This window comes from Lolium rigidum, chromosome 2 (assembly GCF_022539505.1).
Source record: "Lolium rigidum isolate FL_2022 chromosome 2, APGP_CSIRO_Lrig_0.1, whole genome shotgun sequence".
NCBI classification, from domain to species: Eukaryota; Viridiplantae; Streptophyta; class Magnoliopsida; order Poales; family Poaceae; genus Lolium; species Lolium rigidum.
In genome coordinates, this window is record NC_061509.1 from 214,703,516 (window position 1) to 214,722,940 (window position 19,425).

The 19,425-nt window shown below is 45.7% G+C and overlaps 1 protein-coding gene across 1 annotated transcript; it reads left to right on the forward strand.

The window, feature by feature from the left end:
* The first annotated feature begins 14,434 nt into the window (after positions 1-14,434).
* LOC124688109 (probable WRKY transcription factor 35) lies at positions 14,435-18,273 on the forward strand. The gene is made up of 3 exons (XM_047221825.1): positions 14,435-15,054; positions 15,624-15,767; positions 17,646-18,273. The coding sequence occupies exons 1-3, from the start codon at positions 14,435-14,437 to the stop codon at positions 18,271-18,273; spliced, it is 1,392 nt and encodes a 463-aa protein (XP_047077781.1).
* The last annotated feature ends 1,152 nt before the right edge of the window (positions 18,274-19,425 follow it).

Sequence of the window (19,425 nt, forward strand, 5' to 3'; positions counted from 1 at the left end):
GAGGATTCGTCAGACATTGGATGGGAAGGCGAAAAAACAGAAATCCCACACTTGGACCCCGCGTGAAGATCTACGAGTAAGAAGAAAACCAAAGAAAAAGAGGAAATAAGAACACCGTAGACCCAAGATCTGAAAAGCAAGCAAACAGCGAGCAAAGCAAGATTGGTACCAACCTTGAGCGGCGCGGTCGCTGAGGAAGGTGTTCGCCGGTGATGGAGCGGACCTGCGGTCGCCGACGAGCACCGTCGACGGCGAGGCGGAGAAGCTCGCAAAGGAGCGAGAATGCAGCGGGCGCGGCGGAACTGCTGCTAGAGATTCCCGCACAGCGAAGTCCGGCGGAGGCACGGCGTGAGTTCGTCGAGCGCCGGAGTTGGAGCAAGCGACGGCGGACGGAGAGCGGCGGAAGCACAAAGGCGAGGAGCACTGTGCGCGAAGGAGGAGGAATGCGAAGAAGAGGAAGAAGAAGGAGTAGTTGTGCTTATAAAGGAGAGAAAGGATGGGCTGAAAACCGCTGGGCCGCGGCGGTTCGCCTCGTGGGCCGCGACGGTTCGCCTCGCGGGCCACGACGGTTCGCGCCACGGGCTGCCACGTGGCGAAGAGATACACGCGAGAAAAGAGGAGGCCACACGGAGGCGCACACGGGATCCAAAGCGGTGAGTGGGATCCGCAAAGGTGCATTAAATGGGCGCGCGGGAGTCGAAACGAAGTGACAACTGACACTGGCACGACAGTTACTGTGCGCATGTCACTGACAGGCGCGGGGCCCAAAATATTCTCGACTCCGCCGAGGAAGAAATAAATGCGGATGGTACCGGAGAAAAAAGGTGCCGGAACGTGCCTTGTGAAGAGAGGAAAATGAAGAAGAGTAAAAGGTGCCGGAACCAAGCTAAAGCCTAAGGGATTAAACCGGTATCCTAAAAAACTCGGAAACCTGGCATAGTCTGTGGGATAGGATCCTCCAGACTGTACCAGCTTCGGGGACTAATGTTGGGGGGATAACCCCCGGTATGCCAAAGGCATGCCAAACCGGATGGTTTGAGCCGTCAAGATACCGGTTTAATGTTCTTACCGGAGGCAAGGTAGGAATTCAGGTTAAGTGAGGCTAAGCCGGTATCCCCAAAGGGGTATGCCGGAGCCCGGTAAAGAAGATACCGGAAGGGAGGGCCTGTCGGCAGGACTGGTCAAAGATTCTCCTCAGAGCAAGAAGACAAGGATGAGCTAAGCAAAGTGACTTTAATCAGAGCCCTGGCGCCAAAGAGAGAGATGACGCTGAAAGAAGCCGGAGGACATCAGCATTTCTGATTAAAGAGGACTCCGGCGTCACCTATGATTAAAGTAGCTTTGTAAAGTAACTTTGTAAAGTTGTTTGTCCAGTCAAAGATGCCATTAGGGTTTCTTCCAATGTAAGCCACCCTCTCCCCTATATAAGGAGAGGGGGCAGCCCTCTATACGGGCGCGATCCAGAGCGAGACCACAGAGAGATCAGTGAATAGAACTTGTAACCATGTTGAGATCAATGAAGCTAGCGATCTAGTAAAGAGTTCTTCCTCTTGTCTCTCTTCTTGTTTACCGACCTTTGGTTGTGTTCTTGAGGAAAGCATCCGGAAGTTCTTCCCATCTAATCGCAAACCCTCCCCCGAATCCTCTAGCGTCCATTCGGCCCCAATCTAAGCCATCCTATGGCATCTGTCTGTTCACCACGACGACACATCTTGTCAATAGGTTAGTTCCGGAAAACGCATAAATATGACATATAATGTGCATAAAACATGTAGATATCATCAATAATGTGGCATGGAACATAAGAAATTATCGATACGTCGGAGACGTATCAGCGATCTGTGCAAAAGATCTGCTGTCGCCGGCGATCGTTCCCGACCAACGTCGCGGTGGAGTAGGAGGATGTGTGAGATCTGATCTGGGGGAAGGAGGCGGAGAGACGAAGACAACCGCTCCCGTATCGAATGAGGTAGGGTTAACCCTAAACTGTCCCGCAGTGCGGGCTAAAGCCGTGGCGCCAAGAACAGTATTGGGCTGAGGCCCAACAGCAGCCACCATGGAAGAGTCCGAGAAAACTCCGGATCTGCCATGCGAGAAAGCAAATTCACAGCACTTAGCAAAATGTGATCGAAGGCGTTGGGCTCGACCCAAGAAAATTCGGTCAAACCCGCTACCAATCCTCGGGCCAAACAGAACTTGAATGCCTCCGATCTCCCGCGCGAAACCTGAGCTGAACTCTGAAACCCTGAGATCAGAGACAGAAATAAGATTGCGATCCAAATCAAGAAAACGAGATCCAACGGAATCCGAATAAGCAAATCCAGGAGTGCGAATTATCAATCCGTCACGCACAAAACGGAGAATCACGGCCCGCTCAAAAAGCAAATCCGGATCTCCCGAGGTGGCGTCGCAAATCACGGAGGAAGCGGCGGATAATGACGACGATGCGTGATGGCGAGAGGTCGACGGCGGCTCAGGGTTGCCTGAGGGCGGCACGAGGATGCTCAAAGGCGGCACGAGGTTGCTTGGCGGCGGCGCGGAGTTGTCCGGGGGCGGCGCAGGGTTGTTTGGGGGCGGCGCGAGGTTGTTTGGGGGCGGCGCTCTCCATGGCGGCATGGCGTCTGGCCAGCGAGGGAGCTCCTTTCTTCAGAGGGAGACAAATGGTTTGCCGTACGTGTGTCTTTCTTGATAAGAGAAGTGACTTGATAGTCTGGTTGGCCTAATGGAGAAGATACGTGTCTCGGCCCTTTGCAGTGTGTAATTTGGTGAACACATGGCAAAGCTTGAATCTTTGATGTGTGTTTTTCACGGCACGGTGATACATGAAATGTATCTATAAGCTTTGGTATATTTGATTTGATATTTTGTGATATATGCTTGACATGTAAGGTTCCCTACCAGTCCTAAATTTATTTACGGAGATATTTTTTTCGAAATGGGGGAAATATCGCCCTAGCTTCTCCATCCAAAGGATGCACATGGTTTTTTTATTAGATTATTCACAACACCTTACAAGAGCAATACAAAAGATCAAACTCGAAGCCACCTTGCTAAACCTACAGAGGGATGAAGGGGGTGACAATTCACCAACTCATATCATCCAAAAACCAAATGCCTTCCCAGGCCGCCCAATAGCAGATGAGAAGCACATCCAGTCAAGCACACTCCCAGCATACGCCAACGCACACGCCATAGAAGTTGCTACCGTCGTCTTCCACGACTCCATCTTCAAGAAAGATCATCGCATTGACCATGCCAGGCCTGCCATCGATGCCGCCACGACGCCAGACGAATCCACCATCCTGCGCATGTCCATCACACTGCATCCGTCCCGAGACACCACTGCACCATGCTATGGCGACTCGACGATGCCGACACAGCAAAAGCACACCGCTCCACCTCAGCACCACCACCATCCGTTGTCTGCTCCGAAAACGATACCCCAACAGGGAGAACGGCGTTGCGCGCCGCTATCGTCCGATCCGGGAGACACGGATCTAGGGTTTCCCCTGGAGCAGCCCAGGCGAAAAAACGCAGACTGCAGAGACAATGCCTTCAACAAGGTAACGACGAAAGGAGTCGCCATCATCCGCCATGATCGAAGTCCGGGCCAGCTTTCACCGGCAGCTGCGCCTCGCCATCAGGAGCTAGGCGACGGATCGCAAGATCCGCCACGGCTAGCCACACAAATGGCCGATCTCCTCCGGCGAGAGAGAAGACCACCACCGCAGTGCCACGGTCAGCGGCACCTGACGCCCGCCACCTGCCACCAGGTCGGCGCCATCACCACCATCTCCATCCAGGGCCACCGCCCTTGGTGTCGTGATCCCAACTCTTGAGGAGGAGCGGCAAGAGATCCACCCCCATCCCCACCCGCCCGGCCATGCCAAGGCGAGGAAGGAGGAGAGGACCGTGCCAGGGTCCGGGGCTGCGCTGCCGCCCCCATCACCGCCCTCCCGGCGAGGCCACTGCGAGGAACGGCGGAGAGGGCTGCGCCGCAATGGCCAGGGTCGCGCCGCCGCACCTGATGCGTGTAGTTGACACGTCCGTTGGGAACCCCAAGAGGAAGGTGTGATGCGCACAGCGGCAAGTTTCCCTCAGTAAGAAACCAAGGTTTAATCGAACCAGTAGGAGTCAAGAAGCACGTTGAAGGTTGATGGCGGCGGGATGTAGTGTGGCGCAACACCAGAGATTCCGGCGCCAACGTGGAACCTGCACAACACAACCAAAGTACTTTGCCCCAACGAAACAGTGAGGTTGTCAATCTCACCGGCTTGCTGTAACAAAGGGTTAACCGTATTGTGTGGAAGATGATTGTTTGCAGAGAAAACAAGTAAAACAAGTATTGCAGCAGATTTGTATTTCAGTATTAAAAGAATGGACCGGGGTCCACAGTTCACTAGAGGTGTCTCTTCCATAAGATAAAAGCATGTTGGGTGAACAAATTACAGTCGGGCAATTGACAAATAGAGAGGGCATAACAATGCACATACATGGCATGATAAGTATAGTGAGATTTAATTGGGCATTACGACAAAGTACATAGACCGCCATCCAACCGCATCTATGCCTAAAAAGTCCACCTTCAGAGTTATCGTCCGAACCCCTTCCAGTATTAAGTTGCAAAGCAACAGTACAATTGCATTAAGTATGGTGCGTAATGTAATCAACAACTACATCCTCGGACATAGCGCCAATGTTTTATCCCTAGTGGCAACAACACAACACAACCTTAGAACTTTCTGTCACTGTCCCAGCTGTCAATGCAGGCATGAACCCACTATCGAGCATAAATACTCCCTCTTGGAGTTAAAAGCAAAAACTTGGCCAGAGCCTCTACTAGTAATGGAGAGCATGCAAGATCATAAACAACACATATGTAATAACTTGATAATTAACATAACATGGTATTCTCTATCCATCGGATCCCGACAAACACAACATAGAGTATTACGGATAGATGATCTTGATCATGTTAGGCAGCTCACAAGATCCAACAATGAAGCACAATGAGGAGAAGACAACCATCTAGCTACTCGCTATGGACCCATAGTCCAGGGGTGAACTACTCACTCATCACTCCGGAGGCGACCATGGCGGTGTAGAGTCCTCCGGGAGATGAATCCCCTCTCCGGCAGGGTGCCGGAGGAGATCTCCGTAATCCCCCGAGATGGGATCGGCGGCGGCGGCGTCTCGCAAGGTTTTCCGTATCGTGGTTTTTCGCCTCGGGGGTTTCGCGACGGAGGCTTTAAGTAGGCGGATGGGCAGAGTCGGGGGCCGACGAGGGGCCCACACCACGGGCGGCGCGGGCCCCCCTTGGCCGCGCCGCCATGTGGTTTGGCCACCTCGTGGCCCCACTTCGTATGCTCTTCGGTCTTCTGGAAGGTTCGTGGCGAAATAGGCCCCCGGGTCTTTGTTTCGTCCAATTCCGAGAATATTTCGTTACTAGGATTTCGAAACCAAAAACAGCAGAAAACGAGAACCGGCACTTCGGCATCTTGTTAATAGGTTAGTTCCGGAAAATGCACGAATATGACATAAAGTGTGCATAAAACATGTAGGTATCATCAATAATATGGCATAGAACATAAGAAATTATCGATACGTCGGAGACGTATCAAGCATCCCCAAGCTTAGTTCTCGCTCGTCCCGAGCAGGTAAAACGATAACAAAGATAATTTCTGAAGTGATATGCCATCATAACCTTGATCATACTATTTGTAAACATATGTAGTGGATGCAGCGATCAAAACAATGGTAATGACATGAGTAAACAAGTGAATCATAAAGCAAAGACTTTTCATGAATAGTACTTCAAGACAAGCATCAATAAGTCTTGCATAAGAGTTAACTCATAAAGCAATAAATCAAAGTAAAGGTATTGAAGCAACACAAAGGAAGATTAAGTTTCAGCGGTTGCTTTCAACTTGTAACATGTATATCTCATGGATAATAGTCAACATAGAGTAATATAACAAGTACAATATGCAAGTATGTAGGAATCAATGCACAGTTCACACAAGTGTTTGCTTCTTGAGGTGGAGAGAGATAGGTGAACTGACTCAACATAAAAGTAAAAAAGAATGGTCCTTCAAAGAGGAAAGCATCGATTGCTATATTTGTGCTAGAGCTTTTATTTTGAAAACATGAAACAATTTTGTCAACGGTAGTAATAAAGCATATGAGTTATGAAAGTTATATCTTACAAGTTGCAAGTCTCATGCATAGTATACTAATAGTGCCCGCACCTTGTCCTAATTAGCTTGGACTACCGGATCTTTGCAATGCACATGTTTTAACCAAGTGTCACAATGGGGTACCTCCATGCCGCCTCGTACAAAGGTCTAAGGAGAAAGCTCGCATTTTGGATTTCTCGCTTTTGATTATTCTCAACTTAGACATCCATACCGGGACAACATGGACAACACATAATGGACTCCTCTTTAATGCATAAGCATGTGGCAACAATTATTATTCTCATATGAGATTGAGGATATGTGTCCAAAACTGAAACTTCCACCATGAATCATGGCTTTAGTTAGCGGCCCAAAGTTCTTCTCTAACAATATGCATGCTCCAACCATAAAGGTGGTAGATCTCTCTTACTTCAGTACAAGACGGACATGCATAGCAACTCACATGATATTCAACAAGAAATAGTTGATGGCGTCCCCGTAAACATGGTTATCGCACAACAAGCAACTTAATAAGAGATAAAGTGCATAAGTACATATTCAATACCACAATAGTTTTTAAGCTATTTGTCCCATGAGCTATATATTGCAAAGGTGAATGATGGAATTTTAAAGGTAGCACTCAAGCAATTTACTTTGGAATGGCGGATAAATACCATGTAGTAGGTAGGTATGGTGGACACAAATGGCATAGTGATTGGCTCAAGTATTTTGGATGCATGAGAAGTATTCCCTCTCGATACAAGGTTTAGGCTAGCAAGGTTATTTGAAACAAACACAAGGATGAACGGTACAGCAAAACTCACATAAAAGACATATTGTAAACATTATAAGACTCCATACCGTCTTCCTTGTTGTTCAAAACTCAATACTAGATGTTATCTAGACTCTAGAGAAACCAAATATGCAAACCAAATTAGCAAGCTCTAAGAATTTCTTCATTAATGGGTGCAAAGTATATGATTCAAGAGCTTAAACATGAGCACAACAATTGCCAAGTATCAAATTATCCAAGACATTTTAGAATTACTACATGTAGTATTTTCCAATTCCAACCATATAACAATTTAACGAAGAAAAAACTTCGCCATGAATACTATGAGTAGAGCCTAAGGACATATTTGTCCATATGCTACAGCGGAGCGTGTCTCTCTCCCATAAAGTGAATGCTAGGATCCATTTTATTCAAACAAAAACAAAAACAAAAACAAACCGACGCTCCAAGCAAAGTGCATAAGATGTGACGGAATAAAAATATAGTTTCAGGGGAGGAACCTGATAATGTTGTCGATGAAGAAGGGGATGCCTTGGGCATCCCCAAGCTTAGACGCTTGAGTCTTCTTAGAATATGCAGGGGTGAACCACCGGGGCATCCCCAAGCTTAGAGCTTTCACTCTCCTTGATCATATTGCATCATACTCCTCTCTTGATCCTTGAAAACTTCCTCCACACCAAACTCGAAACAACTCATTAGAGGGTTAGTGCATAATAAAAATTCACATGTTCAGAGGTGACACAATCATTCTTAACACTTCTGGACATTGCATAAAGCTACTGGACATTAATGGATCAAAGAAATTCATCCAACATAGCGAAAGAGGCAATGCAAAATAAAAGGCAGAATCTGTCAAAACAAAACAGTCCGTAAATATGGATTTTATTAGGCCATCAGACTTGCTCAAATGAAAATGCTAAAATTGAATGAAAGTTGCGTACATATCTGAGGATCATGCACGTAAATTGGCTTAATTTTCTGAGCTACCTACAGGGAGGTAGACCCAGATTCGTGACAAGCAAAGAAATCTGGAACTGCGCAGTAATCCAAATCTAGTATTTACTTTACTATCAAAGACTTTACTTGGCACAACAAAACATAAAACTAAGATAAGGAGAGGTTGCTACAGTAGTAAACAACTTCTAAGACACAAATATAAAGCAAAGTACTGTAGCAAAATAACACATGGGTTATCTCCCAAGAAGTTCTTTCTTTATAGCCATTAAGATGGGCTCAAGCAGCTTTAATGATGCACTCGCAAGAAATAGTATTTGAAGCAAAAGAGAGCATCAAGAGGCAAATTCAAAACAAATTTAAACCTAACATGCTTCCTATGAAAAGGAATCTTGTAAATAAACAAGTCAATGAAGAACAAAGTGAATAGCATAGGAAGACAAAACAAGTGTAACTTCAAAAATTTCAGCATATAGAGAGGTATTTTAGTAACATGAAAATTTCTACAACCATATTTTCCTCTCTCATAATAATTTCCAGTAGTATCATGAGCAAACTCAACAATATAACTATCACATAAAGCATTCTTATCATGAGTCTCATGCATAAAATTATTACTCTCCACATAAGCATAATCAATTTTATTAGTTGTAGTGGGAGCAAATTCAACAAAGTGGCTATCATCATATATAGGAGGCATATTGTAATCATAAAAAAAAATTCTCCTCAATGCTTGGGGGACTAAAAAGATCATGCTCATCAAAGCCAGCTTCCCCAAGCTTAGAATTTTCCATAGCATTAGCAACAATAGTGTTCAAAGCATTCATATTAATAACATTCCCATTAGCATGCATATAAAGTTCCATGGGTTTTTTAATTCTCTCTTCAAACACATCATGTCCTAATTCAAGATAAAGTTCATAAAGATCTCTCATATTTTTGTTGTTTTCCATTATGCTTAACTAGTGAAATAAAAACATGCATGATATTAAGTAAAACAAGTAACTAATTTTTTTTTTGTGTTTTTGATATAGAGTGCAAGAAAGTAAATAAAGTAAAACTAGCAACTAAATTTTTTTTTGTTTTAATATAATGCAGCAAACAAAGTAGTAAATAAAATAGAGCAAGACAAAAACAAAGTAAAGAGATTGAGAAGTGGAGACTCCCCTTGCAGCGTGTCTTGATCTCCCCGGCAACGGCGCCGTAAATTTGCTTGATGCGTGTAGTTGACACGTCCGTTGGGAACCCCAAGAGGAAGGTGTGATGCGCACAGCGGCAAGTTTCCTCGCAAGAAACCAAGGTTTAATCGAACCAGTAGGAGTCAAGAAGCACGTTGAAGGTTGATGGCGGCGGGATGTAGTGTGGCGCAACACCGGAGATTCCGGCGCCAACGTGGAACCTCGCACAACACAACCAAAGTACTTTGCCCCAACGAAACGAGTGAGGTTGTCAATCTCACCGGCTTGCTGTAACAAAGGGTTAACCGTATTGTGTGGAAGATGATTGTTTGCAGAGAAAACAATAAAACAAGTATTGCAAGCAGATTTGTATTTCGAGTATTAAAAGAATGGACCGGGGTCAACAGCTCACTAGAGGTGTCTCTCCCATAAGATAAGAGCATGTTGGGTGAACAAATTACAGTCGGGCAATTGACAAATAGAGAGGGCATAACAATGCACATACATGACATGATAAGTATAGTGAGATTTAATTGGGCATTACGACAAAGTACATAGACCGCCATCCAACCGCATCTATGCCTAAAAAGTCCACCTTCAGGTTATCGTCCGAACCCCTTCCAGTATTAAGTTGCAAAGCAACAGTACAATTGCATTAAGTATGGTGCGTAATGTAATCAACAATTACATCCTCGGACATAGCGCCAATGTTTTATCCCTAGTGGCAACAAGCACAACACAACCTTAGAACTTTCCGTCACTCGTCCTGAGTGTCAATGCGGGCATGAACCCACTATCGAGCATAAATACTCCCTCTTGGAGTTAAAAGCAAAAACTTGGCCGGAGCCTCTACTAGTAACGGAGAGCATGCAAGATCATAAACAACACATATGTAATAACTTGATAATTAACATAACATGGTATTCTCTATCCATCGGATCCCGACAAACACAACATAGAGTATTACGGATAGATGATCTTGATCATGTTAGGCAGCTCACACGATCCAACAATGAAGCACAATGAGGAGAAGACAACCATCTAGCTACCGCTATGGACCCATAGTCCAGGGGTGAACTACTCACTCATCACTCCGGAGGCGACCATGGCGGTGTAGAGTCCTCCGGGAGATGAATCCCCTCTCCGGCAGGGTGCCGGAGGAGATCTCCAGAATCCCCCGAGATGGGATCGGCGGCGGCGGCGTCTCAGTAAGGTTTTCCGTATCGTGGTTTTTCGCCTCAGGGGTTTCGCGACGGAGGCTTTAAGTAGGCGGAAGGGCAAAGTCGGGGGGCTGACGAGGGGCCCACACCACAGGGCGGCGCGGGCCCCCCCTTGGCCGCGCCGCCATGTGGTTTGGCCACCTCGTGGCCCCACTTCGTATGCTCTTCGGTCTTCTGGAAGGTTCGTGGCGAAATAGGCCCCCGGGTCTTTGTTTCGTCCAATTCCGAGAATATTTCGTTACTAGGATTTCTGAAACCAAAAACAGCAGAAAACAGAACTGGCACTTCGGCATCTTGTTAATAGGTTAGTTCCAGAAAATGCACGAATATGACATAAACTGTGCATAAAACATGTAGGTATCATCAATAATATGGCATAGAACATAAGAAATTATCGATACGTCGGAGACGTATCAGCACCCAACACCGCCCGCGCCGCCATCAACCAGAACCGGGACCATCCCCCTGGCACGGAGGCGTGCCTCCTACCGCCACACCAGGGGACCACGCGAGGATCCCCGCCGCCCCCATCACCGGCCGCGCCAGGCTTCACCGACGGCGGCCTCCAGGGACGACGAGGAGGAGAGGGGAGGGGAGGGGAAGGCGGCGGCGGCTAGGGTTCACCCGAGTAGCCCTTGGAGATCTGCAACAAAGTTCCTTTCATTGGTTCTAATGTTGCAATACAACAAACCCATGTTTCACATTTTTTCTTAAGTTTTATGGACCTTAAGGGCATCAGATGAACCCAAACTTTTTGCCACATCATTTTGTCAGGAAATACAATAATATGAGAAGAAGGAGGGGCGAGAGCTTCCTATGCCATGAGACAGGGGCCATGGCACGTCCCACCTTGCCAGCCTTGCCATGGGGCCCATCTCAGGCCCTAGCACCCCTTTCGCCTCAGTTTCAATGCCTACACCTCCAACAATAAAAAAAATATTATTTATGTTATTGTTCACCTAGTGGTATTGTAGGTGACCTTGTTTGCTCAAGATTGTAATAATAAAATCCATTTCATGTCAGAGTTCTTGAGACAATAATATGTTTAGTCTTAAACTTGGTTTGAGAAGATCTCTTTTCAACCAAGTAGTAGTAAGATGTGTTGCATCATCTCTATGATAAGACTTGATACCCATATGACTGCTTACAAACACAATATTACTTGTTATCACTTGTTGCTTGCTATTAAGTGTTATATTCACATCCACCATATTTATTTTAAACCATAAGAAACACCTTTAAACTTGTTTTAATTCCACTTTTATTTGCAGCACTTCATTATTTTGAAATACAAAAGTATATTATTAACATTACTTGGTTTAATTAGTTAAGTTTTGTAATGCTGACGCTCGTTGTGCCTAACAAACACTTCAGTGGAGTTGGGGACATAAACTGTTTTTCGAGAGTTCGATATAAACCCTCTAGTCACCCTTATAGGGAAAATCACACTTACTGCATCATTATGCACTTCGAGTCCCAACATTCGGTTTACGAGTGTAGTTTCGTTGCCATCACATGGCAGCCACAATGCCACGTGTCTCGGCCCTTTGCCGTGTATATTTTGGGAAACACACGAGAAAAAAGATTAAATCGTTGCCATGTTTTTTTCATTACACGGCAGCCACAACACCACGTGCTCCTGTTCTTTGCCATGTGTACTCGTGGAAAACACACGACAAAGTCCCTCACTTAGGAGAAAACCATTGGGTCTCTCAACCTTCCACCACACTTATATACATATATTAGGGCCACACACAAGTTCGTGGTGGTTTCTAACCCTCCAAAGCGCGAGTTGTGGCAAATCCCAGGCCCATGGGCCTAGCGTTGTCTACCGCTCTAAATTTCTCGGAACAACGGTTAGCCAATGGATTTTTATGTTGGTTTGTGTTTGGTTAGTTCATAGGAAGATGGGAAGCCAAGGCTGAGCCCGAGATCTCACAAGATTTCCTCCGGTGGACCCAGCGTGGGAGTTCCCCACCATCGGTCTAAAACCTTTCCGAGTGACATCGCATGCTTATGAATCGGGTCACAACCGAGCGCAAACTATTGGGTCCCTCAACCTTCCACCACACTTTTATATATATCTTAGGGCCACACACAAGTTGTGGGTGGGTTCCGGCACTCTGAAGCGCGGTCTGGGGTGAAACGTTGGCCCATGGGCCCAACACAGTCTACCCCTCTCAAATTCTCTGAACCACGGTTTGCCAATGGACGTTTCTCTTGGTTTGTGTTCGGTTAGTTATAGGAGCATGGCAAGCCAAGGTTGAGCCCAACAACTCGCAAGATTCCCTTCGGTGGACCCGATGTGATAGTTTCCCCATATAAGTCCAAAACCTCCCTGAGTGACGGCGCATGCTCGCGTCACACCTTGGAGCAACTATTGAGTATATCAACCTTTCACCACACTTATATTAGATCTTAGGGCCACACATAACTTTTGGGTGCGTTCCCGCCCCCTGAAGCATGGTCTAGGCCCAACACGGTCTACCCCTCTTAAATTCTCTGAACGATGGTTGGCCAATGGAATTTTCTCTTGGTTTGTGTTTGGTTAGTTCATAGGAACATGATAAGCCAAGGTTGAGCCCAAGATCTCACAAGATTCCCTCTAGTGGATCCAACGTGGGAGTTTCCCCAATCAGTCCACAACCTGGTCTCATCTGGATGGTTTGTATTTGACGAACATAAAGAACACTGAGTGGGCTGTAACAAGCACATAGGTGAAACTGGTTATATCCAACAGTGCCTCGAGAATGCCATGTATGTTGGATATACAATATGTTATATTCGACGAACACATAGAACATAGAGGGGATGGGAGAAACAACACCACAAAATGAATTGGGAAATATGTGGCCAAGAGAGATGGCTATATATGTGGGCACTCGGGCTCAAAGATTGTGGGAAACGAAGGCGGGAAGGAAACAATGGGAAATGGTGTTGTTTTCCGGCTGTATTGCCACAAACACTCGACAAAGGATCCTTTTCCGTGTACATATAGGAAAACACAAAGATTAGGGAGGGAAATGAATGCGCGCGCGGGAGAGCACATCGGGAACTCCACCGCACGCAGGAAGGAAATGGGACGATGTGGCACAAATTTGTGCCGTCTCTCCGTTAAGGGACACGCAACAAAGACATGTCGTCATAACGACTCCTTCAACTGTGGCCACCACGACATGTCCTAGGTGCTTGCCATGATTTTTTTTTTGCGATGAGCCTTTTCGAAAATTGTCGTGTGTTGCACCTTTGCTGTGTGTTTTCGTCGGTGTTTACAGTGTTCAGTTTGCCATGTGTTTTTGCCAATGTTTGTGGTGTGCGGAACCTTTGACATATTGTTTGTTTGGCCTGACTCGGCAAAGCCCTGTTTCTGAGTTCTGTGCCATATTACACATGGATTCTGGCAGTGTATTATGATAACATGAGATACGCAGTAATTATGTATTGATAACTACATGTATTATACTTTTTAAAGGCTACATGTATTATACTTGATACATTTATGCTTCCCAAGTGACTTTTATGGCTTCTTTTAGGTCGGTGTAAGGCAAGCGTCCTGAATTTCTTGCTTGATTTTTACCGTGTGCAGTCCGGCCCGTTGGTACTTAGTTACCAGGGCCCCCGGCCCGTGCTGTTTTGCGTGTGGAGGACACTTTGCGTCTGCGATGAAAGAAGTCAGCGTGTTCCCCTCCATCCATGTCTCTTCTCCAGAGGAAAACAAGTATACAAGAACAGGATCGACTACCACTACCAGTGACTGCCAGTTCCCTCTCTCCTCGCGTCTCTCTCAGTCTCTCGCTCTCGCACAGACAATTTTGTCCTCTAGGGAGCCAGACCACACTTTTTTTTTGAACATGCAGACCACACATGAGACTCTCTCCCTCTTAACGAAAAGACAGGCAATTTGCACAGCCATTTTCTCTCTCATATCATCTTCGTCCTCTCTCTCTCCACCTTCTCTCACACACAAAAACAAAGCTATCTAGCTCAGGAGTTCGTGTGAATTGCCAAGAAGAAGCACGAACTAGCTCTAAGCTGTCTCGTAGCTGCTTGGTAGGTACAACCTGCATATATACATACGTACCACAACAGAGGGAGCGGGAGAGAGAGGTAGTCATGTGCGACTACTTCTTGCAGACGGTGGAGGGCGACCAGCATGCTGGAGACCTCACCGACATCGTCCGAGCTGGCGGCGCCATGCCGTCTGGCGCCACCGGTCCCCAATCGACGGCGACCGAGTGGCTGCAGCTCCCTACGGGCCCGATCCTCTTCCCGCCGGCCCAATCGTCCTCGGACGGCTCCGGACCCAGCGTTGCCGACGCCTTCGGGGATCCGTTCTCCGGCCTCCAGGACCCCTTCATCAGCGACTACCCCTCCTCTTCCGGCAGTGCTGCCGCCGACTTCTACGACGCCGTAAAGAACGCAATGGATATCGGCATGGCCAACAAGCAGGTCGGCTTCGTCGACGCGGCTGGCTGCGGCGCCGGCGGTGGAGCTGTTGGTGCTGATGGAGGGATGTTGGACATGAGGAATCACCCTATGTTTGCGAGGGAGATGCCCATGTCTGGCGTGTCGCCGCGAGCAATCGGGCCGTACGCGGTCATGGGCGCTGGCGCGCCGAAGCTAGGCGTGCCGATGGCGGCGCACAGGCAGGCGGCTCTGGCACCGTGCTCGTTCGACGCGGCTGCGGGGCTGCAGATGACGTCGTCGCCGCGTTCCAACGGGATCAAGCGCAGGTTAGGCATCGGTCGTTACCTAGCTGTATCAAGTTAGATCTATACAAAAAATATCTTGATCAGTCAGCCATGAAGCATGCCTTGATTTCTATAGCTTCCCCCCGACAAGTGTAATTAAGGATGGAGGTTCCTTGTCGCGGAGGAAAGCACTGTTCAAGATTCGTAATTCAGGGAAAGTTTGCAGCTCCATTTTCCTGCACCTTGCTTAGTTTTTCCTCATTCTGCAACTCCCAAGAATGTCAGGATCGAGACGAGGGAAGAAAATTTAAAGCACGGGCCCTTTTGGGGTGTGACAAAAAACAGCAATATTTTGTAGGATAACAGAAAAAACAAGTGTTTTGGTTTGAGATTCGAGCTTCTAATTCTTCTGAAACACAAAAAGTAGGATGGGCATTATGCATGCATATACTCAGCTAAGATGTTTTCCCATCTCCTAAGTTGTATTGCAGCAAACCCTAGTTTTCAGTTTTGTTTTGAGATGGTCAAACACGTGTGCTGGACTACTGATTTCTTGCTCAATATTGTGCGTTGTCTGCTAAATGAAGGCGATGGTCTTGTGTTTGATGCAGGAAGAACCAGGCAAAGAAGGTGGTGTGCATCCCCGCACCTGCGGCAGCAGTACCCGGGAAGACCACTGGGGAGGTTGTTCCTTCTGATCTCTGGGCTTGGAGGAAGTATGGCCAGAAGCCTATCAAAGGCTCCCCCTACCCAAGGTATGACATGTATATCACATTAGTTTCTCTCTGCACTTACATGGTACTGTTGTATGGCCGCACATCTCTCTAGCTTTTATCTGCTCCATGCATATATGCACCAGGTTATATATGCATGTAATAATTATGGCGATCATAACCATAATAAGATCGAGCATGCTAAAGTTCACACAGTTTGCTCTCCTCAATCAACAGAGGGAAACACTCAAACACATGAATATCTCCCTATTTTCTAGTACTGTTCTACCTGGTTAGTTGTAGAAGAGTATGATAAGGTATTGCATCTAGCATGTGGGGAAGGTTGTACTGCAGTACTCTCATGTTGTCTTTTTCATGGAGTTGTATTATTACTTTTTCCTTCCAACTTGACATCTGCAATCAATTGTACAGTTCAAACAATGTTTAGTGCATTTCAGTGGGCTCACACTTTCATATTTTACTTCATTGAGAAATAGGATTGAGGTTTTTCCCCACTGGTGAAGCCTAGAAAACAATTTCGCATTGTTTTCTTCACAAAAGTATAATGTTTTGAGTTGAACAAACAAACTGAGCAAATATAATAATATTGATATTTCTGTCATATATTATCATTTTCCTTTTTTTTATTTAACTTCAGTTTGCGACTTAGAATTGTCGCATGTAAGGTTATCAGAGGAAATTATTATATATGACCTTAGTTACTACTTTGTCAAACCAACTCTTTCTTCCATTCATCCAACATATATAAGTAAACCGATCATGCATGGGCTTACTATTTTTTTTGTTGGTGGCTACATCTTGAATATACACTGCTTCATTTTAAGATGTAGTTGGAACTAACCAAGTTTTTCCAATATTGGATTAACCTATCTAGTAAAATTAACAAGCCTGTAATCAAGTTCATTTAGGTTGAGCTGACATGAAACTATATACAACTATACATAGATCCATTCATCTAAATAACGTTCCACTCTTTGCAAATTATGAACGTCCTTTTTCCACTTCCCTTTGAAGTTATTTATCAAAACATATTTGTAAATCAATTAAATGTAAAATGTTTATAACCTTTATGACCGCCTATATATGTTCTTCATTTGTGGTGAATATAAATAAATATTTAAATGACATAAGGATAATAACCGTTGATCATGGAATTAGCATCCCATTTGCTAAAAATGCACCATATATGTAACATATTGCTAAAATTTATACTCCACCCGTTTAAATACAAATAGATGTCCTTCTAACTTCTTAAAATTTCTAAAATTAATATAGTTCTTCTTGAGTCCCAATGCAGTTTTAGTCACTATATTTCTTGCTTTTGCCCAAGGTCAATGTCATAAAATACAGCTAATTAGCTTATTTTTCTTGCATACATTGCTTTGTGAGGTAAAACATATGATACAATGAACATGAGAAGAAAAAGAGATCATAAAACGAACATTTCACTCACAGTTTCCATTCTTGTGCCAAACTCCAAGAGGACGCCTTTTCTTTTGAAAAGGGTGGAGCTAGCACAGCAATTGATGAATTTGTTCATAATATCGTTAACCAAAAAGGAAAAGTTTGTATCTTGCATTGTACGTCTCTACTACACCTACTCGTCTACATTTTTGTTAGATGTGTTAGAGAAGAAATAAGATTGTCAATTCTTGAATATTATTTACCTAAACGTGTATTAGTTCCATCCATGCATGAAGTCTTTGAAATTGCACTTAAGCAAAAGGAAATCGGTTTCCCCTCATGGCCACCAAACAATTCCCACCGATGTATCTAGGGTGTGGTACCGGTACATACCATATATATGCTCTTAACTGATTAACTCTGGAATGCACTGATCTGCATAATACCACCAGAATACTTTTCTAATGATTTTTTACACCATGGATGCATATCCAGAGGGTACTACAGGTGCAGCAGCTCCAAGGGGTGTCCTGCACGGAAGCAAGTGGAGCGCTGCCGGACAGACCCCAACATGCTGGTCATCACCTACAACTCGGAGCACAACCACCCATGGCCGACGCAGCGAAACGTGCTTGCCGGCTCCACGAGGTCCAACTACGCCAAGAATAGCACCAACACAGCTTCAGCTTCGTCGAAGAACAGCAACTCCTCCTCGCGCAACCAGCACAAGCCAGTCGTCAAGGCAGAACGGAAGGACCAATCCGCCGCGGCGGCCGCCGCCGCCGCGAGCACGACTACGAGCACCGGCAACAGCACACCTCCGTTGGCTGTGAAAGAAGAGGCGGAAATGGACAGAAGCATAGGCGGCGATACTTCAGTCACGGTCGATCATCACAGTGACCATCTCCTGCAGCAGATGTTCAGCCAGAGCTACAGGCCGATGACGCCGGAGGCTGCCGGCAGCTACCACCACCACGATGACTTCTTCGCCGACCTCACCGAGCTGGACTCGGACCCTGTCAGCCTGATCTTCTCCACGGAGTACATGGAGGCCATGCCTGACAAGAGTGACAAGGAGAAGGCAGCAGCCAAGGACTTTGATCCATTATTCATGATGGACTGAGCGCCTGCAAGTGTTGTTACAACTTCTGCAGGGAGCTCATTTGAGCAAGTGGAGAGAGGTTTATCAGATATGACATTGATTAGTTACCTTAAAACATATTACCTTCGTTCCAAAATGTAGTATGTTTTGGAAACCTAATTTAGCATCTCAAAACATACTGCATTTTAGTACGTAACAAGCTTGCATCGATGCATGTGCAAATGCAAACAACATGTTTGATCTCTAGCTAGCTAGATATAGGCTTGAAATAACCGTGAACATGACAAAGAGCAAGAAAAGGGAACTGAGTTTTTCGCTCTCTTTCCTTCTCTTCAGTTAGATATACTGTGTGCTCCTTCTTTCTAATGTGATTGAGACTTGAGAGGGGTTTTGTTCAAGATGATCATATCCAGATATATGGTACATTTTTCTCTTTCTAAGGAGGCATGAGTACATGCATGGATATTCACTCCTCTCTCTCTCTCTCTCATGGTTCACTGTTATATAACAGAACACTATATTCTATGTGCTTGGCGAAAAGGATGGATCGACGGAGCATGTAAAGACATGTACTCTTCCAGACGTGACATAAAGCTTAGGTTGCAACTGTTTTAAACATGAAGTGCACTAGATGTGACATCAAATAACTCTCTCTCTTCTCATGGGCAGAATAGTGCAGCGTCTGGCTGTGATGAGAATCTGAAGAGAAAAATGTGAAAAAAAGTAGTGCTGGCTCTTGCTTGCATGAGAAGGGAATATGTTGGGTCTGGCATGGTGCATACTTTTGTCTCCAGCTGCAAGAAATACATCTTTACTACTGGCCCACCTCTGTCATGCACACCTATGTCTAAGATACGCACTCATTAATTGTACTAATACTTGTCGTAAATTTAGGCAAAATATATGCCAAAACCTCTCTAGATTTATTGAATTTGTGACAAGTACTTAAAACAGGAGGGGGTACATATACTACCGCACAAAAGGCGTCTTTGCCAAGTTAAAAAAAAATACATGGCAACAACCGTTCGGAACATGGCGACGCCGTTGCCGTGTCCTAGCACACGGCGAAGAAAAGGACGACGAACTCCTTTGCCGTGTGTTTTTTCCCCGGAACACGGCAAAGCTTTTGTCATGTGTTTTTTTTTTGGCAGCACGGCGTAGAAAAGGAGGGTA

Excerpts from the sequence above, each read along its gene's own strand:
- LOC124688109 (XM_047221825.1), top strand. The coding sequence starts at position 14,435 with ATGTGCGACTACTTCTTGCAGACGGTGGAGGGCGACCAGCATGCTGGA. Across the intron at positions 15,055-15,623 it reads TCCAACGGGATCAAGCGCAG|GAAGAACCAGGCAAAGAAGG; the intron begins GTTAGGCATCGG and ends TGTTTGATGCAG. Across the intron at positions 15,768-17,645 it reads AAAGGCTCCCCCTACCCAAG|AGGGTACTACAGGTGCAGCA; the intron begins GTATGACATGTA and ends ATGCATATCCAG.